Raw genomic sequence first — 22,897 nt, 5'->3', positions numbered from 1 at the left:
CATCACTTTGGGAGGCTGGGATTATAGCTCATTGCTGTACATATACAACCTCCACCTCCATGTTCAAGCGATTCTCCGGCTTAGCCTCCTGAGTAGCTGGGATTACAGGCACACATGACCACGCCTGGCTAATTCTTGTATTTTTAGTAGAGAAGGGGTTTCACCATGTTAGTCAGGCTGGTCTCAAACTCCTGACCTCATAATTTGCCCACCCCGGCCTCCCAAAGTGATGGGATTACAGGCATGAGCCACTGCGCCCGGCCTAATATATTTTTTTTAAAGTCACTTTTGTACCTATATTTTTTATTGGTCCACCATGACCCTAAGCTACTTATTATAACAGAAATAAAAAACTTACATCAATCTCCATGTGGCGAAACCTGCACACCTGTCGAAAACAGCGCCCTTCTTGCCATAATGTGCAAACAGTTTCATTTCCTAATGCAGCTTCACAGTGACGGAATGGGCAGCTGTCACCCTATAAACAAAAAGAGAACACAGAAAAGAACTGTAGCATCGAAATACATCCCAGGTAAAATATCCGTAACAAGAACTCCTGGAGTTTAGACAAGCACAAATGAGTAAGAAAAGAAAGGTGTGGTAGAAAACAACGGAGATGGAATGACAGGAACAAACTGAGAGCGACGAATGTATTATTTCCCATAACCTATTTCTAGACAGTATCCTTCATTTGATCTGACATGAGTGACACAAGATGAGAGAAAGGGTTGAAAAAGACAAGTAGGAGTGTTAGGTATTCTTTAAAAATAGATTTTAAGCCAGGGGCTGTGGATCACGCCTGTAATCTCAGCACTTTGGAAGGCTGAGGCAGGCAGATCACGAGTTCAGGAGATTGAGATCATCATGGCCAACATGATGAAACCCCATCTTTACGGAAAATACAAAAATTGGCTGGGCGTGGTGATGTACCTGTAGTCTCAGCTACTTGGAAAACTGAGGCAGGAGAACTGCTTGAACCCAGGAGGTAGAGGTTGCAGTGAGCCAAGATTGAGCCACTGCATTCCAGCCTGGGCAACAGAGTGAGATTTTGTCTCAGAAAACAAAACAAAACAAAAAATACATATTTTACAGTTCATCTTCACAACTGACGTCTCGACTTCTGTAACTTTAGCTTTTGATGGAAAATCAGAAAGCAAATAAAATTTAAATATAATTAACATACTGTGCTTCACTGCATACTTTATGCAATGGAAATATCTGAAATAAAATGCCACTGTTGTGCAAACTGCTATAGGTAACATAAAATTATCATTGCTGGGCGCGGTGGCTCAAGCCTGTAATCCCAGCACTTTGGGAGGCCGAGGCGGGTGGATCACGAGGTCAAGAGATCGAGACCATCCTGGTCAACATGGTGAAACTCCGTCTCTACTAAAACTACAAAAAAAATTAGCTGGGCATGGTGGTGCGTGCCTGTAATCCCAGCTACTCAGGAGGCTGAGGCAGGAGAATTGCCTGAACCCAGGAGGCGGAGGTTGCGGTGAGCCGAGATCACGCCATTGCACTCCACCCTGGGTAACATGAGTGAAACTCCGTCTCAAAAAAAAAATTATCATTGCTTTGCTCAAAACTCATCATTTAAGACAGAATATTGCCAGGCGCGGTGGTTCCAACCTGTAATGCCTGCACTTTGGAAGGCCGAGGCAGGAAGATCACGAGGTTAGGAGTTTGAGAACAGCCTGACCAACATGGCGAAACCCCGTCTCTACTGAAAATACAAAAATTAGCTGGGTATAGTGGCACATGCCTGTAATCCCAGCTATTCAGGAGGTTGACCAGGAGAATCACATGAACTTGGAAGCAGAGGCTGCAGTAAGCCGAGATCGCATCACTGCACTCCAGCCTGGGTGACAGACCAAGACGCTGTCTCAAAAAAAAAAAAAAAAAAAAAAAAAAAAAAAAAAAAAACCCACAATATCAAGAAGACTGAAGAGCAAGTTTTTCTAACAACGTAAAATTACAGAAAGCAGTAGATATATGCAAATAGAGCTGCAAAAGAATCAAGCAGAAAAACAGAAGTTCTGACAAAGATAAAGCAAAAAAAACTGTAAAAGCATATTTAGAACGATGGCTCCATATTCTTAGTACTCAGCAAGAAATCTAGGAAAAGAAAGAAGTCAAATTCAACCCATGACAGTTTCTGGAAGTACAATACAATCCACTCACTCATTTACTACGAAGTATATAAAATCAAAGTTTGTAAGGCATATGTCAAAGTGCCCCCATTTCCATAGGCGCCCTGAACAGATTAATTCTGAGCACTGAATGATGCCTACATGTCACATATCTTTTCACTTTTGTAGAACATTGAAAAATTTATTATACATAAAATGAAGGGAAAAAAACAAAGAATTCTTCTAAATATATTATTCATTTAAAAACTGACAGCCAACAATAAACACCTGGGCAAAACAAAATATATAATAAAAACAACTTAAAATGTTGGGAAAATATTACCAAATTCTATTACGTTGTAGAAAGAAGTGGTTTAAAGATGTCAATTCTTACTTTGGTACATGTAGAATAGAAAAAAAAATAGCAGTCTTCTCCTTGATTAGGCATGCCGGGTAGAGTCTAAGATCAGAAGTGGCTTTTGGTAACAAGCCACTGCTTCCTCAAAGCAAAGACCAGGCTCCAAGTCCTCGTGAAATGGGTTTAATCTTCCAAATGACAACTCAATCACAGAAATTGTCTTTCAACTGTAATCCTAAAGTGAGGAGACAACGGATTAAAACATTTCAGGTAAATTCTTCCTCCTTCAAATCACTATGGCTAATGAGATCATACTGTTAAAATCAAATTTTATTAATACAAACTTGCTTATACAGAGCCTTGTAAACACACTGATTGTGAATACTATACTTTCCCATCTACAATGTAAAATTTAGGCTAGAAAGGCCATGCCCTTCTTTCTTTTACATTCTCTATGACGCTTTTTACACGGTTTCAGCATTGTAAATTAAATAAGCATTGTTAACTAAAGATCTACATTTTATTTTTAATTATTTTTAGAGACAGTGTCTCACTCTGCTGCCCAGGCTGGAGTGCAATGATGGGATCACAGCTCACTGCAACATTGATCTCCTGGGCTCAAGTGATTCCCCCATGTAGCTAGGACTTTAGGCACAACCCACTATGCCCAGCTAATTTAAAAAAAATTTTTTTTGTAAAGACAGGATCTTGTTATGTTGTTCAGTCTGGTCTTGAACTCCTGCCTCAAGCAATCCTCCTCCCTTGGCCTCCCATCATCTTGCCTAGCCTCATCTACGGGGTGGGGGTGGGGGGGTGGGGTGTGTGTGTGTGTGTGTGTGTGTGTGTATTTACCTATCAATTTGAGTCTCATGACTCTACATACATTTTAGATTATTAATGGAACTTAGATTATTAACACAAGATACTTGCTAACAAAATCTGATAAAGTAGAATGCTTCAGCTAAATGAAAAAGTTCAAATATTTTTGCAAGTATTTTTGTTATTTCAAAAGTATATAATCGGCCGGGCGCGGTGGCTCAAGCCTGTAATCCCAGCACTGTGGGAGGCCGAGGCGGGTAGATCACGAGGTCAAGAGATCGAGACCATCCTGGTCAACATGGTGAAACCCCGTCTCTACTAAAAATACAAAACATTAGCTGGGCATGGTGGCACGTGCCTGTAATCCCAGCGACTCAGGAGGCTGGGGCAGGAGAATTGCCTGAACCCGGGAGGCGGAGGTTGCGGTGAGCCGAGATCGCGCCATTGCACTCCAGCCTGGATAACAAGAGCAAAACTCCGTCTCAAAAAAAAAAAAAAAGAAGTGGAGACCTTTTTTTTTTTTGCCCCCAGATAGAATCTCGCTCTGTCACCCAGGCTGCAGTGCAATGGTATGATCTTGGCTCACTGTAACCTTTGTCTCCTGGGTTCAAGCAATTCTCCTGCCTCAGTCTAACAAATAGCTTGGATTACAGGCATCTGCCACCATGCCCGGTTAATTATTGCATTTTTAGTAGAGACAGGGTTTCACCATTTTGGTCAGGCCGGTCTCGAACTCTTGACCTCAGGTGATCCACTTGCCTCAGCCTCCCAAAGTGCTGGACTTACAAGTATGAGCCACGAGCCAGGGCAACTATCTTTTAAAAATTATGATATATGGCCAGGCACAGTGGCTTACCTGTAATCCCAGTACTTTGGGAGGTGGAGGCTGGTGGATCACTTGAGGTCAGGAGTTCAAGACCAGCCTGGGCAACAGCACGAAACCCCATCTCAACTAAATTAGCTGGCTATGGTGGTACACACCTGTAGTCCCAGCTACTCGGGAGGCTGAGGCAGGGAAACTACTTGAACCCGGGAGATGGAAATTGCTGAGTGAGCCGAGATCACACATTGCACTCCAGCCTGGGCGACAGTTAAGACTCTGTCTCAAAAATAAATAAATAACAAAAATAATGGTATATTCACATAATGTGACAATATACAGCCATTACAGAGTTTCATACCAAAAAGTGACTGCTGCTGTAAAAAAAACAAAAACATAAACCAAAAAAAATTCTAAAAATATGTAAGTAACTTTGGTATTGGGTTATGGGTGGAGGCTGGAAGAGCTTTGATGTGCTTGATAGAAAAGGCCTGAAGAATGGAAGAAACTGCTGCTAAGTCATACGAACATTTAAAGGTACTTAAGGTATTTATGGTGAGGTCTCAGTCAGAAATGACGATCGTGTTATTGGAAACTGGAGGAAAGTTTATTCTTTTTTTTTTTTTTGAGATGGAGTCTTGCTCTGTCACCCAGGCTGGAGTGCAATGGCATGATCTCGGCTCACTGCAACCTCTGCCTACCAGGTTCAAGAGATTCTCCTGCCTCAGCCTCCCAAGTAGCTGCAATTGCAGGCTTGCACCACCATGTATGGCTAATTTTTGTATTTTTAGTAGAGATAGGGTTTCACGTTGTTGGCCAGGCTGGTCTCAAACACTTGATCTCAGGTGATCCGCCTGCCTCAGACTCCCAAAGTGCTGGGATTACGGGTATGAGGCACCACGCCCAGCCAGAAAGGTTATTCTTTTTATAAAGTGGCAGAGAACTTAGAATTGTGTTCTGTTGGGCAGACAGCAGAATTTGAAAGCAATGAGCTTGGGTTTTAGCCGAGGAGATTTCTCAGCAAAGTGTGGAAGGAATAGTCTAGGCTTTTCCTGCTGCTTATAGTGAAATGCAAGGAAAGGGATATACTGAGGCAAGAACTATTAAGCAAAAAGGGGTAAAGAATCTGAACTTGAAGATTTGGAAAATTCTCAGCGTATGCATATTGCAAAAAAAACAAGAATGTATGCTGTGTAGAGAAAAGGGTATGGGTGGACAACAGTTTGTTGGCAATTAGGTGTGTGCCTAGATTCAGGCAACCATCTTAGCAAAAATGCTGCCAGCTTGAAATGAAAGAGACAGACATGTACAGAGGGAACATGATGAGAAGACATACAAGTAAAAGATGACCATGTGCCTGGAGTGATGTGTCTACAAGCCAAGGAACGCTAAGGATTGTCAGCAAACACCAGAAGCCAGAAGGGGTAAGAAAGGATCATTCCTCTACAGGATTCAGAGGGAGCATGGCCCTGCTGAAATCTTTTTAGACATCTCACCCTCAAAATTATGAGACAATAATTTCTGTAGCCACCCAATTTGTGACACTTTTTTATGGAAGTCCTAAGAAACTAATATAGATTACAAGCATAGTCAAATGACCTTTGACAAAGGAGCAAAGGATAATCTTTTCAACATGTTACTGGAGCAACTGGATATCCACATATAAAAAAACAATTGTAGACACAGATTTTACACTTTTCACAAAAAATAAAATATGTAATAACTTAAACATAAAAGAAAACCAATTTATTTTATTTTTTTGAGACGGAGTTTCACTCATGTTACCCAAGCTGGAATGCAATGGCGCGATCTTGGCTCACCGCAACCTCCGCCTCCTGGGTTCAGGCAACTCTACTGCCTCAACCTCCTGAGTAGCTGGGATTACAGGCATGCACCACCATGCCCAGCTAATGTTTTGTATTTTAGTAGAGACGGGGTTTCACCATGTTGACCAGGATGGTCTCGATCTCTTGACCTCGTGATCCACCCACCTCAGCCTCCCAAAGTGCTGGGATTACAGGCTTGAGCCACCATACCTGGCAATAAATTGGTTTTCAATAAAAACCATCAAAATTTAGGCAGGCGTGGAGGTGCATGCCTATAATCCCAGCTACTTGAGAGGCTGAGGCAGGAGAACTGCTTGAACCCGGGAGGTAAAGGTTGCAGTGATCTGAGATCATGCCATTGCACTCCAGCCTGGACAATAAAAGCGAAACTACGTCTCAAAATAAAACAAAAAAAAAGGGGAAAAAAACCATTAAATTGGAGTTCATTAAAATTAAAAAGCTCTGCTCTGTGAATGCTCTGTTAAAACAATGAAAAAGCCACAGGCTGGGAGAAAACCTTTGCAAAACATAACTGATAAGGTCTGATAAATAAAATATGTAACTCTTAAAGACTCAAAAATAAGAAAAAAGCCCCCAATTCAAAAAGGCAAAAGATCTGAACAAGTACCTCACCAAAGAAGATATATAGATGGAAAACAAGCATCTGAAAACTTGCCCAACAAAACATATCATTAGGAATTGTAAAATCCTTTTTTTTTTCTTTCCGAGATGGAATTTCACTTTTGTTGCCCAAACTGGAGTGCAATGGCACAATCTCGGCTCACCACAACCTCTGCCTCCCAGGTTCAAGTGATAATCCTACCTCATCTTCCCAAGTAGCTGGGATTACAGGCTTGTGCCATCATGCCAGGCCAATTTTTTATATTTTTAGTAGAGATGGGGTTTCTCCATGTTGGTCAGGCTGGTCTCGAACTCCTGTCCTCAGGTGATCCGCCTACCTCGGCCTCCCAAAGTGCTGGGATTGCAGGCATGAGTCACCACGCCTAGCGGCGAATTCCTTTTCTAATGGCTAAAATCCATTCAGAAACAGTGGCTCACACCTGTAATCCCAGCACTTTGGGAGGCTGAGGCGGGTGGATCATTTGAGGTCAGGAGTTTGAGACTAGCTTGGCAAACATGGTGAGACCCCGTCTCTACTAAAAATACAAAAATTAGCTGGGCGTGGTGGCACATGCCTGTAAACCAGCTACTCAGGAGGTGGAGACAGGAGAATCATTTGAACCCGGGGCAGAGGCTGCAGTGAGTAGAAATCATGCCACTCTACTCCAGCCTGGGCAACAGAGTGAGACTCCGTCTCAAAAAAAACAAAAAAAATTACAAAGGCTAAAATCCGAAATACTGACTGCCCTAAATGCTGGTGAGGATGGGAAGCAACAAAATAGAAGTCTGAAAAAAGAAAAACAATGGAATAGCATGCAACCAATAAAAAGGAAAAAGATCATGTCCTCTGCAGGGACATGAATGGAGCTGGAGGCTATTATCCTCAGCAAACTAATGCAGAAACAGAAAACCAAATACAGCATGTTCTCCCTTACAAGTGGGAGCTAAATGCTGAGAACACATGGACACACAGAGGGGAGCAACACACATTGGGGCCTATCAGAAGATAGAAGGTGGGAGGAAGGAAAGGATCAGGAAAAATTACTAACGGATACTAGGCTTAATACGTGGGTGATGAAATAATCTGTACAATAAACCCCCATGACACACATTTAGCTGCACATCCTTCACGTGTATCCCTGAATTTAAAATAAAAGTTAAGGTCCAGTGCAGTGGCTCATGCTTGTAATCCCAGCACTTAGGGAGGCGGAGGTGGATGGATCACTTGAGGTCAGAAGTTTGAGACCAGCCTGGCCAGCATAGTGAAATCTCGTCTCTAATAAAATGTACAAAAATTAGCCAGACATGGTGGTATGCATCTGTAGTCCCAGCTACTCAGGAGGCTGAGGTGGGAGAATCACTTGAACGTGGGAAGTGGAGGTTACAGTGAACTAAGATTGCACCACTGCACTACAGACTGGGTGACAGTGAGACTGTGCCTTTAAAAAATAAATAAATAAATAAATAGATATCTGAATAATTTTAAGACATACATGCAACAAAGGAAAAAGTTTAATAAAAAAAAAAGTCACTTGAGGTCAGGAGTTCAAGACCAGCCTGGGCAAAAGAGAGACCTCATTTTTTAGGAAAAAACAAACAAACAAACAAAAACAAAAAAAAACCCACTTCAGCCTTGAAATGATGTTCCAGTGACTTTATAATAAATACAACCTCATGCAAAAATACAAAACAAAGACGCATATCCATAATTTTTTTAAGTTTTAAAAGGAAAAACAGTATGCAGGTTTTCAAGAAAAACCTGGTTACTTTTATTTTATTTGTTTTTGAGATGTTGAATTGCTCTGTTGCCCAGGCTGAAGTACAGTGGCACGATCTCGGCCCACTGCAACCTCCACCTCCTGGGTTCCAAGCGATTCTCCTGCCTCAGCCTCCCGAGTAGTTGGGATTGCAGGCATCTGGCACCACGCTGGCTAATTTTCTTTTTCTTTTCTTTTCTTTTCTTTCTTTTTATTTTTCTTTTTTCTTTGCTCCTTTAGCATTTGAAGTGGCTTCAAAATAATTTTTGTATTTTTAGTAGAGACAGAGTTTCACCATGCCGGCCCACTTGGTCTCAAACTCCTGACCACAAGTGATCCACTGGTCTCAGCCTCCCAAAGTGCTGGAATTACAGGTATGAGCCACCATGACCTGTCAACAGAAAATAACTGAAAATATGAAGCCAAGAAAAACAATTGGACCTTTCTCAACCCACATTCTAGAAGTTAATGTAGGAAAAGGGAGACATTATTTTAAAATCTTCATGCTTTCAGCAAGTTTTAAAGGATATAGCATTGCTACAAATAACATGCCACTATGAAAAAAAGAGTGGGAAGAAAACAAAGCTTAAAAAATAAGTAAACTTGGGCTGGGTGTGGTGGCCCATGACTGTAATCCCACCATTTTGGGAGGCCGAGGCTGAGCTTAAGAGCTCAAGACCAGCCTGACCAACATGGTAAAACCCCATCTCTACTAAAAATACAAAAGTAGCTGGCACGGTGGCATGTGCCTGTAATCCTAGCTACTTGGGAGACTGAGCAGGAGAATTGCTTGAACCCAGGAAGTAGAGGTTGCAATGAGCCAAGATTGTGCCATTGCATTCCAGTCTGGGCAACAACAGCAAACACTGACTCAAAAACTAAGAAGGCATTAGGCAGATGTGGTGGTGCATGCCTGTCATCCCAGCTACTCAGGAGGCTGAGGCAGGAGAATCGTCTGAACTCGGGAGGCAGAGGTTGCAGTGAGCCAAGATCACGTCATTGCACTCCAGCCTGGGGAACAAGAGCAAAACACCATCTTAAAAAAAAAAAAAAAAAAAAAGGCCGGCTGCAGTGGCTCATGCCTGCAATCCAAGCACTCTGGAGGCCAAGGCAGGCGGATCACCTGAGGTCGGGAGTTCAAGACCTGCCTGACCAACATGGTGAAACCCCCATCTTAAAAAAATAAAAAAAAAAAAGAAGAAGAAGAAAAAAAACTCAGATTTCCAGCTCCTACCCTCAACAACAGATATCAGTAGAGCAAAGAGCAGGATAAACACCAACGAAAAACATAACAACTGAATTACAAGCTATCACTGATGGGACATCTCCAAGAATCCAAAGCAACACACGTCACTATGAGGGAAACTGTAAATGAAATGAAAATAATTCCACAAAACTCAATTTCTATAAATAGAATTCTAAAAAGGAATGGAATTTGTAGAGACTATGAAAGAAACAATATAAGAACATTTCCCTAAATTTGATGAACTCGAGTCTTTAAAGCGATCATCAAATGCCAGGCAGAACTTTTCTTTAAAGGCATCTCTACTATACAGACATGGTGAAATTTTTGAATACCAATGGTAAAAACAAAATACACAAACTTCCAGGAAAAATAGGACTGACAACAAAGGAAAGAAAATCACACCTGACATTATTAGACTTTTCATCTGAAACTCTAAATGGCAAAAGACAAAATGCTATTCATCCAGAATTTAAAGATTATGACCTTAGATTTAGAATTTCAAACTACATTTCATGAATAGCTCAGAATTTAGAAGTTTTTAAGACACAAAAATTCTCAAAAGGTACACTACCTATATACTTGTACTTCTGAAAAATATTCAAAGTAATATTCTAACTTCAGAAAAAGAATTTACAAAAAACACACACAATAAAAGTAGAAAAAGAGGCCAGGAGCAGTGGCTATGCCTGTAATCCCAGCACTTTGGGATGCCGAGGTGGGCGAATCACCTGAGGTCAGGAGTCCGAGACCAGCCTGACCAATATGGGGAAACCCCATCTCTACTAAAAATACAAAAAATTAGCTGGGCATGGTGGCACATGCTTGTAATCCCAGCTACTCAGAGGGCTGAGGCAGGAGAAGCTCTTGAACCCGGGAGGTGAAGGCTGCAGTGAGCCGAGATTGCGCCACTGTACTCCCACCTGGGCAACAACAGCAAAACTCTGTCTCAAAAAAAAAAGTGGAAAAAGAACAAAACAAGCCAAGTATGTGAGCCACCTGTAATCCCAGCACTTTGGGAGGCCGAGGCAGGAGGACTGCTTGAGCCCAGGAATTTGAGACCAGCATGGGTAACATAGTGAGACCCCCATCTCTACAATAATTTAAATAATTAGCCGGGTATGGTGGCACATGCCTTTATTTCCAGTAAAGGAGTGGGAGGCTGAGGCAGAAGGATTGCTTGAGCCCAAGAGGTTGAGGCTGCAGTGAGCCGTGACTACACCACTGCACTCTGATCTGGGCAACAGCAAAACCCACTTTCAAAAAAATAAATAAATAAGTAAGCCTGGACAACATAGTAAGATCATGTCTCCTTCCTAAAAAAAGATTTAAAAAAAAAATTAGCTGGGCATGGTCCATGCATCTGTGATCCTAGCTACTCGGGAGGCTGTGCTGGAAGAATCACTTGAGCCTAGGAGTTTGAGATTGCAGTGAGCTATGATCACATCACTGCACTCCAGCCTGGGAGGCAGAGTGAGACTCTATCTCTACAAAAAAAAAAAAAAAAAAAAACAAGGCAAAACAAAACTTTGTGCCACATATATTACAAACTCAAAAAACAGTCATAATATTTTTACCAATAGCCAGGCACAGTGAGTCACGTTTGTAATCCCAGTTACTCAGGGGGATGAGGCTGGAGGAAGACTTGAGCCCAGGAATAATTGAGGCTACACTGAGCTTTGATCACATCACTGTATTCCAGCCTGGGCAACAGAGCAAGACACTCTCTAAACAAATAAATAAAAATTTTAAAAATGTTTACAACAACTGCTTCAGACACCTGATTTACGATACAGATAAAATCCTAAATAGAGCATTAGCAAATTGAACCAGCTATATATTAAAATAGTAACATGGTCAGGTATGGTAGCTCATGCTTGTAATCCCAGAGCTTTGGAAGGATTACTGACCTGAGGCAAGGAGTTTGAGAGCAGCCTGGGCAACACAGTGAGACCCCATCTCTAAATAAAAATTAAAAATAAATGAAAAGGTCAGGTGCGACAGCTCACACCTGTAATCCCAGCATTTTGGGAGGCCAGGGTGAGCAGATTACAAGGTCATGAGTTCGAGATCAGTCTGGCCAACATAGTGAAACCATGTCTCTACTAAAAATATAAAAATTAGCTGGGTGTGACAGCACACGCCTGTAGCCCCAGCTACTCGGGAGGGTGAGGCAGGAAAACTGCTTGAACCTGGGAGGCAGAGGTTGCAGTCAGCTGAGACCACACCATTGCACTACAGTCTGGGTGACAGAGTGAGACTCCATCTCAAAAAATAAATAATAAACAAAACACTACATAATCAAAAAGGTTTATTCTAGAACTAGAAATGAGTTAACATCAGGAAACTCATTATATTTAATAGCGTAAAAGGGGTAAAGAACAAAAAAAATCCTGTAGTAACTTTTGAAAGATTTCAAAAAAGAAAAAATGGTTAAAAAGTGAAGAAAAGAAGCTGGGCACATGCCTGTAATCCCAGCACTTTGGGAGGCTGAGGTGGGTGGATCACAGTCGGGAGATCGACACCAGCCTGACCGACATGGAGACACCCCATCTCTACTATAAATACAAAATTAGCTGGGTGTGGTGGCACATGCCTGCAATCCCAGCTACTCGGGAGGCTGAGGCAGGAGAATCACTTGAATCTGGGAGGCAGAGGTTGCGGTGAGCCAAGATCGTGCCACTGCACTCCGGCCTGGGTGACAGAGCGAGACTCCATCTCAAAAAAAAAAAAAAAATCTCTATTATATCATATTTTGATTCTGAGGTTTCCTCAATATCACATCTTATAATCAATAATGAATATTTCTTCATATTTAATGAATAGGACATTTACTCAATTTTTTCAAAAGGAAAAAAAGGCATAAATTACAAACATATATTTAAAAAGATGAGACAGATCAGGCACAGTGGCTCATGTCTGTAATCCCAGTACTTCGGGAGGCTGAAGCAGGTGGATCACCTGAGGTCAGGAGTTTGAGACAAGCCTGACCAATACGATGAAACTCTATCTCTACTAAAAATACAAAATTAGCCAGGCGTGGTAGCACATGGCTGTAATCCCAGCTATTCAGGAGGCTGAGACAGGAGCGTCACTTAGACCTAGGAGGCAGAGGTTCCAGTGAGCTGAGATTGCACCACTGCACACCAGCCTGGGCAGCAAGAGTGAAACTCCATCTCAAAAAAAAAAAAAAAAAAAGAAAAAGAAAACCAACTAAAACAAATTGAAAATAATAAAAATATAAAATCTACAAGAAGCAGTAAATTTCCTTCATGCCAGCAGCAATTATTCAGATGATGGCAGAGTACCATTCACAAAAAAAAAATAAAAATAAAAATAAAAATACATGCAGGAAGAAAATGAAGAAGTACGTAAGGTCCACATTAAATTAAAAATAAAACCAGAAAACTATGAAACTATTAAGGCACACAAGACCTGGATGATGAATAAATGGAACAGAGGATTAAATAAGTTACTTCTCCCCAAAATAATGCACATATCGAATGTAATTCAAGTCAAAATCCCAATGAGTTTATTACTGGAACTCGATTATAAAATCATCTAGAGTCATTATTTAAAAAGGAATGGGAGGCCAAGCGTGGTGGCTCATGCCTGTAATTCCAACACTTTGGTTGGTGGAGGCAGGAACACGGTTTGAACTCAGGAGTTTGAGACCAGCCTGGGCAACACAAGAAGACCCCATCTCTACAAAAAGTTTTAAAAAGTAGCTAGGTACAGGGCTGCGCGCCTGTAGTCCCAGCTACTCAGGAGGTTTCGGCAGTAGAATCTCTTGAGCCCTGGAGTTTGATGTTGCAGTGAGCTATGATCATGCCACTGCACTCCAGCCTGGGTGACAGAGCATAAGACCCTGTTTCAAAACAAAACAAAATAATCCAGTGCTTTTCTCCAAGGAGATGAAATTACAGGAGGGTTTAAGTTTGGCTATATTGTTTTCACCTTTTTTACAATATACATATATTATTAAAACAAAGAAAAAATACGGGCCAGGCACAGTGGCTCATGCCTGTAATCTAAGCACTTCGGGAGGCCAAGGCGGGTGGATCACCTTAGGTCAGGAGTTCCAGACCAGCCTGGCCAACAGGGTGAAACTCTCTATACTAATAATACAAAAATTAGCCAGGCGTGGTGGCGCACACATGTAACCCCAGCTGAGGCAGCAGAATCACTTGAGGAGGAAGAGGTTGCAGTAAGCCAAGATTGCACCATTGCACTCCAGCGGCGGGGGGCAGGGAGGGGGGAAAGATATGTTTCCATCCCAATACTAAAAGTTTGTAAACAATTATGTAAAAGCAAAAATGTCTAGACAATGCCCTTTTAATTTCTTACTGATCCATGAAAATTATCCCTTAAATGACAATAATGTTCACTCCTTTCATAAGAAAAATGCCTGCTTCCCCACTTACATTAGCTGGTTGCTCTCAACAGGAACGTCTGTGTCTTCATTGAGTTCCAATCTATTACGCCTGTAGGTCGAACCAACACTCAATCCATGAATTAATAATAATGAGGCAGAAAAAATTTTCCTCCTCACATTGCCAAAAAAACCTCTCAGCCACAATTCAAACACAGCATGTGTTTTTAAAACATCTCCCAACTACTGGAAGATTAAGTCCATTCAAATAACCTTTGTCAGACTGGAGACAGCTAAGGTCAACTATCTCCTCAAAAACAAAAAACAAAAAAAAGAGTTCATTTAAAGATGAACTTGAGAGTCAAAGGATTATGAAAAAAGAAAATCCATCTTCCATAGCTGAACAATTAAAAAAAAAAAAAAAAAAAAAAAACCACCAAAATTCAGTAAGATCCAATCTCTGGTCTTCAAGATTTCTTCACCTATTAAGAAAAAAACAGAAACCTTCCCCCATCTTTATTATCTGTATAATAAAAGCATACTTGTATGTAAAAATATAGTGTTTTATGTAAATATACATAGAGATATATACTAACTGGCTTATACACACACACACACATATACACAAATGTGTAGAAATAAAACATTTGGATAAGTTTCCCCTTTTAAAATACACTATAAAAGACTTTAGATTTGGGTTCATTATAAAAATAAAGAACTTACTCTTATACCAAAGTATCATGAAGTTATTGTTACACTAAATTTTTCCCAGCCCACAAAATAAAGACGAAGGTAAATCCTTACACATATTATCAATATGTATAATATGGATGTATGTATATATATCATCATCATCAGAGAGTATTTAACCAAAAAAGATAGAAACGTATGGTAATAGAGTAACTACAGAGTGGTGCAGCAAGCTGTAGAAGGCAGAGCAGCATTATAGCCATTCTAAATTGGCACTGTCAAAACACAGAAAGCTTTATCTAAGGGAAAATTTATTTCTTATTTTATATCAACACCAGTGTCACTGGTTTGCCATTAAACATTCGCCCTGGAAAGGCTTGCTTATACAGCCTAGGTCCAAATTCTTTTCTACTAATGGCTACAGCTAAAGACTTTATAATTATATATGTACTCCAGTTAGTAAAAGGGTAAACTTTTGGAGTTGAGATTTCATTTCACAATGGCATATTTACCATTTAAGAATTAAAAAAAAAAAAAAAAAATCAAAAACAAAAACAAAAAATCCTATTTTGATACATAGAAATGAGTTCTAAACTCTGAAACCAGCCCAGTAACAAAGCAATTTTGATTCTTATGTAATAAATACTACATAATTTCTAGGCTAAATCTTGCCAAATACTATCCAAGACAAAACTAAAATCAAAACTTAAAAAAAAGTGGACACCTTTTACTCACACTTAATACTAGTCAATTTTCCACGAATTTTTTGGGCAGGGAATATCCCCAAATCTAAAATGAAAAAAAGGAAAAATTGGGATCTTACATTAGTTATTCAGTCTGAAACTTTTAATAGACTTTTACTAAAAGTCATCATTTTCTGGCCTCCTACTCAATCATCGAAACATACTTTCAGAGTAGAAAGGGATTTTAAAGATAATGAGATCCATTCACTCATCTCACCAATGATTCCTAACACATAAAAATATTGACTGCTAGTTTTCATTGAGAATTCAATGGCCAAAACAACTGCATAGTTAATACAGTATTATGGGTCATTAAGTATGCTTTTAAAAAGATTACCTAAAATTACAGAAACGATCTTTGGGAAATATCTACTGGATTCTTCCAAGTATGTTCAAAGGGCTTTCATTACAATTCCCATTCAATCCTTTCCAATTCTTGCAAATGTTTTAGTATGTTTTTACCCATAAATTATTTTAAAGTACCTACACAATCCTTGTTATTTTTATATTATTTTATAAAGGTTTAAAACAGGCATTTCAAAGACTAAAAGTATATTTTCCTACTTGTTTTCTAATATTTCCCTTTTATATAAGATCCAATTCTAAATATAAAGGGTAACACTATCACACTCAACAATTTGAAATTATAAAGCTGACCAGTATGAGGAGCAATTAGAAATTTGCAAATATAAAACAATTTCATGGGTTTTCTTTTTGCCAAGTTGTAATTAAGAATCAGGGCTTTTAAGGAAACAAAAACAGGGGCAGGAGGAATGCCAGCTGAGTGTACTTTTTTTCTCATTTCACTGATTTCAGAGCAATAAAATTTCCCATGGTGGGGAAAACTTTACTTAAAACCAATTACAAGCTCAATCTACCAGGCAGAAAGCCGAAGGCCTCTCAATGCTGCACTATATTTTCTTAAACTAAAAATCTTTTCTCTTTCATTGGTATAAGCAAAATTTTCAAGTGCTAGCTACATTGAGTTATAGCTATGAAATCTTTAAGTTTAATCTTCATTTTATCAAAATTATATTGCCTCTGAGGAATTTTCAGCCCTTTTGTGATTTCAGGTTTCCCCAGATGTGTTTGTTTCTAAACAGTAATGATTATATTTAACAACTATAGCTATTAAGATACAGTAACACAGCAAAAAGTTGCCCATTTTAAATGGAGAAAAAGAAACTAAGGTAGTATTTCTTTTTCATTGCTTTGAACAACTTCATTCTCAGGATCCCAGCTCCGAACCAATGTAGAATAATCGTAGTTAACATTTTTCAAGTTCATTTTCAGAAACATCAGCTGTTCTATATTGTCAAAGTCCAGACTCATGATCTGTTTTGGATGAAAGTGGCTATTTTTAGTAAAGATACATTCAGATTGCCAACTACACATGGGGCAACTTAGATACTGGATGGCAACCTGGGTCAAAGCTGGCCATATGCTTATCTTCCTCTGCCAGTAAATTAAAGGGTCATCACCTTCTGAGAGCTCTGAATACTTCTCTTTGAAGTACTCATCCACAACTGCTATAGCAGAAGGGAACATGAAGCTTTTGCTTCCAAGGGCAACACTGTCTACAGCTGAGCTATCAACGGAACCTGAATTGGAGGTGCCTTCTTTTAGAGACGAGGTAAATGAATCAGCTCCTACTGTAACTGAGGGACAAGAAGCTTCTGAAGTTGGAATTTGGCAGATCTCTGGTGAAGATTCCATATAATTACAAACCTCTTCTGCAAGGATCTGCTTATAAGTTTCTAAATCAGCACCTTGAGGAAAAAAGTCTTCCAAACTGTTTTTAAAGCAAGGATCTAACAAAGTAGCCAAGATACAGGGCTTGGACTTAAGCATGGCACTTAGTAGGGTATCCGTTTCAAGTTTCAGAGATAAACTATCCACCAGATTGAGGGCCTGAGTAATACCTCTGACTTGAAAATCTTCTCTGAGTTTCTGCAGGGAAAGGAGAAGATGATGGATTAGGGGTAGCACCTGATTCAATCCTGCGGTCTTCACACTCACTTTCTGGATAGCCTCCTCAAATGGCTTAAGAATATCACAAACATAAGTCATTAGAGTCCACTGAAGGGAGGTGAGCACAACTCCACTGGCTCTACCAAGACTATGGTGAACTGAGTAGCAATGCTCCAAGAGCCATTTTAACATATAAAAGGTAGAAATCCAATGGCCAGTTTCATCCTGCTTCAAATTCTTCCAGGGAAGTTGGTGATCATTTTGAAACTCTTGCAGTATCTGACGGGCCTTGACCGAATGACTAAAATGATGGCAGGTTTTCCTAGCAGCCACTAACATATTCTCAATGCTTTTATGCTCACAAAAAAAGTCCTGAATGACCACATTTAAACAATGCAGGAAGCATGGCACATGGGTAAAACCACCATCTTTGACTGCATGTACCACATTAGAGGAATTGTCAGAAACAATGAAGCTAGGAATAAGGAAATTTGGAGAAAGCCACAGACCAATCTGGTCATTTAATTCTTGTAAAATATTAGTTATCAAACAGTCTTTAGCCAAACCTGTAACACAAAGCACTGCCCACTTTCTAAAATTGGGGATCCTGCCATTATTGAGAAAAGATGAAGTTTCCAAAGAGACCCAGTGTACAGTCACAATAAAATAGTCAGTGGATGGGTCATGGGTCCATATGTCAACGGTCAGGTGGATCTTTTGGCTTTGAACATTCTCTAAAGTCAAGAAAATTTTTTCTCTGACACAATCATATAACTGAGGTACAGCCTTAGTGAAAAAGTAAGTCTCTGATGGCAACCTATAATCAGGGGCCACAATCTGCATGAACCTCTGAAAGGCTGGGGTTGAGAAGTAGTTGTAAGGATGCATATCTTCCACAATCATTTGGATAATTGCCTGACTTATTTGACTTGAGACTGGATTTCCACAACGTGTTGTTTCTCTCTCCTGCGCACGCATCAAAGTGCTTTGCTCTGCAACAGGAATAGGACTTTCAGATCTATTTTCAACCTCTAACAAAGGAGATTCATCTGAATCAGAGTCACTAAGGTCCTCAGCTGTTAAATCTTGGCTGCCCGTAGACTTTTCTCCATGCAAGGTATCACTCAAGAGATCACTTCTCTCGGTCTCAGCTTCATCCAGTGCATCTGCAACAGCACCACTGTCTTTGTTGGCAACAGCCCAATGGATAGGATGTGTGGCTTGCAGGTGTCGTTGAAGTGTTGAAGTCCCTAAGTGGGACCCTGGCCTACCCCGGCTCACACTTCTTTTACATATATTACACACAGCTCTTGAGATGTGCTGAGGATCAGTATAAAAAAAATTCCAAACTGCAGATGTCTTGGCTCTAGTTCCAGGGATTAAAGCATGCTTGACAATGTTACTTTTGATGAGAAATCTCCCTCTTTCTGCCCTTAGGGCATCAGATGCCGACTTATCACGTTTCTTACCCATTCTATTATCATCTAATGGATCAGTAGGAATATATTCAAAGCTTCCATTGCTTCCAGAAGAGGGAGATAAAGACACATCCAAGGTAAAGTCCTCCTCTCCACTAGTGACTCCAAACTTGTTGGCCCTGGTCCAATGAGGTGAATGCCTTGCTTGCAGATGTCGCTGAAGAGTAGATGTACCAAGATGGCTACCTGGTTTACCCCTGCTGACACTTTTCTCACAGAGGTTACAAATAGCCCGCCAGGTGTACTGGGGGTCAACATGAAAGAAGTGCCACACAATGGAGGTCTTGGCTCTAGTACTGGGTAGATAGATCTGTTTTTCTATATTGCTCTCAAAAAGGCTTTCTTCATCCTGCTCAGAGTCATTGGAAGCTAACAAAGCTGGGGCATCTGCAACAGGCCTCCCAGATCCCAAATCCTTACTAAACTTTTTGGCAAGAATCAGTTTTTTCCGACGCCTTTTCCCCTTAATTCGCAAACCCTTCTTTCTTTTCTTTTTAGCAGGCTGTTTTGCCTCTTTATTCACTCCTTCTGCTACCATCTTTTCCTCTACCACATCTTCATCTGTGTCAGAATTACTAGGAACACATCCCAGAATTCCAGAACCACTAAAAGTGCTGCATCTTCTGCCAGGAGAGAGTGAGGAAACTGGTACACTTAAAGTACATACACTCATTCTCTTTATGTCTCCACAATTCGTACCAGAATCTGTTAGTGGATTTATTACTCAAGCAGAAACACAGCTGTTCTTCTCTCCTTGCATTACCTTTTCTCCAATTTCTACGGGGAATCAAATTCCCATTGGACCAATAACTTCCAAGCCAGGTTATTTTTGGAGGAAAAGTGACAGCAATGGAGAACATTCCCAAACTCTTTCTTAGAGGGCTTTAAAGTCCCTTCCAATTTTCTAAGTTCTGAATTCAAATAGTCCAGTGTCCTCATGTTACAGAAGTGAACCGAGTCCCCTTTTCCCAGAGTCAGAGTTGGTTAGCAGCAGCTAGAAGCCAGGTCTTCCAAATCTCAGATCCATGTTCTTTCTGCTTCATCAAAAGCTGTATCTGTTTGAAATGCCTTCAACTTTTAAAATATATTTTTTTATGATGCCTCATGATAGCGACATCAATTTCCCTGAATTCTGAAATTAACTATTTTCAGGAAATTTCATTTAAACAAAAACATAGTGCACCATTCAACATTCATCATTTAAGACTGTGATTTGCCAATACAACCCAAAAAGTCAATTCTGGAAAGCTAACACAGACTCCGCATACTGGTCACAGCAAATGCTAGTTGAGCCCTTTCAGTTCTAACTAAAGGTAATACAACGTTTTAAAATGTGAGTGGCTGGAAAAAAAATGCTTTGAGAATAAAATTTTAAAACAAGATTAAATGCTGCATTTTCAAAGTACTGTTTGTCTCAAGACTTAATCCAAGTTTCGTTTTCAGATATTTTTAGGCTGGAGAAGCTTTTACAGCCTGTAAGTAACTCACAAGTTGGACGCTATACGGACAGCAAAAAGTGAAATATGAACTTTAAACCACTTCCATTTCTTTTCGATTGATCCCTCCCCTTCCCCCAATACCTACATACATTTACTCTAAAAAGCATCGCTATCTCTAGTTCCACAGCCACCTTCTCAAGGTCCAGAACCAAGGCCTGGAAGATGTCAACAATATAGGCCTTCCCCATAGGAATCCGCACCGATTATGGGAGTTTAGGGGGTGTTCTTCATTACGGTTTCACCAATCCTACAAGGAGAACGGAAGTGTCCCTGTTGCTCTTGACTCCGACGCTGAGGGCCAGGGGTGGGAGTGTAATGAGGGTGGGGAATGGGTGTAGGATACCGGAATAAGGTCGGTGGCTTTCTGTATGTGGAGTTTGAGACAAGCTCCAAAGTAGTGGGACCCTGGAGAGGAATGAGAGTTGGTAAATTCAGCGCCCGGCACTCAGTCTGATTTAGGCAGTGAGGGTCCGCTAAACTAGAGAAACTGTTGCCCGGAAGAAAGCAATCTAGTGTCAGTTCTCTCTCCGGGATTCGGGGGAACAGTCGGCTTTCGGGGGCTCCTCCGGGCTCCCCCAGATTAGCAAAACCGGATGTGGGGGAGGGGAGGAAGGTTGGCTGGGAAAGGAGCAGGCGCCGTGGGGGTGGGGTGAAGGGGGTGGAGGCGGGGAGGATGGGAAAAGTGAGCCGGAGACTGGGGCTCCCAGCCCGCCCCGGCGAGGGCCGCGGCCGGGAGGTGGGGGGAGGGGTTGTTACGGCGAGGCTGAAGGATCCGCTCTGACTTCCCGGGATAGGCCTCGACCGAGGGGCGAGGGGAGGCCGCTGCCACTCCCCTCGCCCTCTCCCCCACCTCCCCGGCCCCAAGCCAACCGGGAATCAAAAAACGGGTCTAGTTACCAGAGAACAGAAACTTTACCGAACCGATGACACTATCCCCGACTCCTGCTTGCTGCCACGTCCTTCTTCTTGCTTGGCCGCTGCCGCCCGTCGTCCTCCCAGCAGCAGCACCACCAGCAGAAAACCAAGACTGCCAGCGTCAAAGATGGCGCCCGGCTACAGGCTCCGATCTAAGGCCCGGCCGGTAAAAGTGCCAGCACGACGCAGGGCGCGAGGGTTCTGGGAGATGTAGTTCCTCTATGAGGCGATGCCTAAGATGGCTGCTCCGGGTCACAGGGTCACGTGGGAGGGGAGGTGCTGGGGAGGGGAGTCCCTTCCTCTCCAGGGAATGCCTGGAAGCCGGCTTTCACAACGTTTTGTTTTTGTTTTTAAATCAAATGCGGTAATAAGCGGGAGGGCCGCAGGAACTGAATCTACCATTCAGTAAGCGCCCAGTTTATTCTTACCAAAGCATTTGGTTAATGAGTAAATCTCCCAAACCATGTATACATTTAATTTAGAAATACGCTACTTTTCCTAAGCATGCAATGTAGAAGGATTTGTTAGTTTTTTACTTGAAGAAGTGAAATTGGGCTTTAGGGACGTTTCTTTGATTTCTTGAAGCAAATTTGTGTATTGGAAAAGTAATTCATGCTCATGACAAAATTCCAGAGGGTTGCTTGGAGATCGCAATTAGCTGTCTCCTCCCTGCTTCATTATTAACATTATCCCGCACTTTCCCTTTGGAATGTTTTTACCTTTTCCCCGAGGCTACAAAAGTAATACGTGTGGCCGGGCGTGGTGGCTCACTCCTGCAATCCCAGCACTTTGGGAGACCGAGGCGGGCGGATCACGAGGTCAAGAGATCAAGACCACGCTTGCCAACCTGGTGAAACCCCATCTCTACTAAAGATACAAAAATTTGCTGGGCATGGTGGCTTGCGCCTGTAGTCCCAGCTACTTGGGAGGCTGAGGCAGGAGAATCTCTTGAACTCTGGAGGCGGAGGTTGCAGTGCGCCTAGACCACACCTGTGCTCTCCAGCCTGCTGACAAAGCGAGACTTCGTCAAAAAAAAAAAAAAAAAAAAAAAAAAGATAATACATGGAAGTGGTTTTTTAGAAACTTAAATAACAGAGAATATATAAAGTAGAATAGAAAGTTAAAATCTATTAATCTCATTCCTGAGAAATAGCTCTCGAACTCAGTATATATTCTTTCTGGCTTTTACAATGCAAACATACTTAAATATATTACACATGTAATAGGAGCCCAAGGTCTCCCTGGGGTAGCAGCTCAGCAGAACTCTAACTACCTGGCAAACATTTTACCTAACTTGGGTAAAGGATATAGTTTTGCTACTAAGAAAGGAAACATTTGTTGATAAAGCAGGTGGGACTCCAGGCACCTTTTATTTCCTCTTGTGCTGCTTCTTCCAGCTGCCAGCTCGGTGGTGTGAGAGTCCCAGGCAGCGCAAGACGAAATTTGTCAGAGCAGAGGGGTCCAGAGTCTCCTCCTATCTGGGCTTTTTATCTCCTTTCAAAGTGAAGAACCTTAGAATCTTAGCTCCAGCCTCCGCCTTCCATGACAATGCTCTGTGATTACCATGTCAACAAACCTAATAAGCAAGTTCCTCGTAGCCAATTTCTTCTTTTCGTTTTCTTTTTTTTTTTTTAAGACAGAGTCTCACTCTGT

At 41.2% G+C, this 22,897-nt stretch overlaps 2 protein-coding genes across 17 annotated transcripts in view; both read right to left on the bottom strand.

The window, feature by feature from the left end:
* Positions 1–21,398, bottom strand: part of ZC3H11A (zinc finger CCCH-type containing 11A) — a 57,897-nt gene extending 36,499 nt beyond the window's left edge. The window contains exons 1-6 of one of the 16 annotated variants that reach the window (XM_032288831.1): positions 21,227–21,398; positions 20,530–20,734; positions 15,374–15,427; positions 14,001–14,430; positions 2,527–2,725; positions 359–478 (exon numbers count right to left, since the gene is read on the bottom strand). In XM_032288831.1, coding sequence (XP_032144722.1) covers positions 359–478; positions 2,527–2,580 — 174 coding nt within the window. In that variant the 5' untranslated portion in view covers positions 2,581–2,725; positions 14,001–14,430; positions 15,374–15,427; positions 20,530–20,734; positions 21,227–21,398. Of the gene's footprint in view, positions 1–358; positions 479–2,526; positions 2,726–14,000; positions 15,428–20,529; positions 20,735–21,226 lie in introns of those variants that run through there. The other 15 variants (XM_032288837.1, XM_032288840.1, XM_032288827.1 and 12 more) reach the window with 15 other exon arrangements.
* Positions 15,131–19,690, bottom strand: ZBED6 (zinc finger BED-type containing 6). The gene has a single exon (XM_032288825.1). The coding sequence runs from the start codon at positions 19,501–19,503 to the stop codon at positions 16,567–16,569; it is 2,937 nt and encodes a 978-aa protein (XP_032144716.1). The 5' UTR covers positions 19,504–19,690; the 3' UTR covers positions 15,131–16,566.
* Positions 21,399–22,897: the final 1,499 nt, after the last annotated feature.

Source organism: Sapajus apella, unplaced genomic scaffold, assembly GCF_009761245.1.
Source record: "Sapajus apella isolate SASKATOON/1434 unplaced genomic scaffold, GSC_monkey_1.0 scaffold22, whole genome shotgun sequence".
Lineage (NCBI taxonomy): Eukaryota > Metazoa > Chordata > Mammalia > Primates > Cebidae > Sapajus > Sapajus apella.
Note: the sequence above shows the minus strand (reverse complement) of the source record. Positions and strands in the feature narration are given on the sequence as shown.

What these genes read in the sequence shown, in the direction of transcription:
- ZBED6 (XM_032288825.1), bottom strand. Translation starts at nt 19,503, where the DNA reads ATGAGTGTATGTACTTTAAGTGTACCAGTTTCCTCACTCTCTCCTGGC.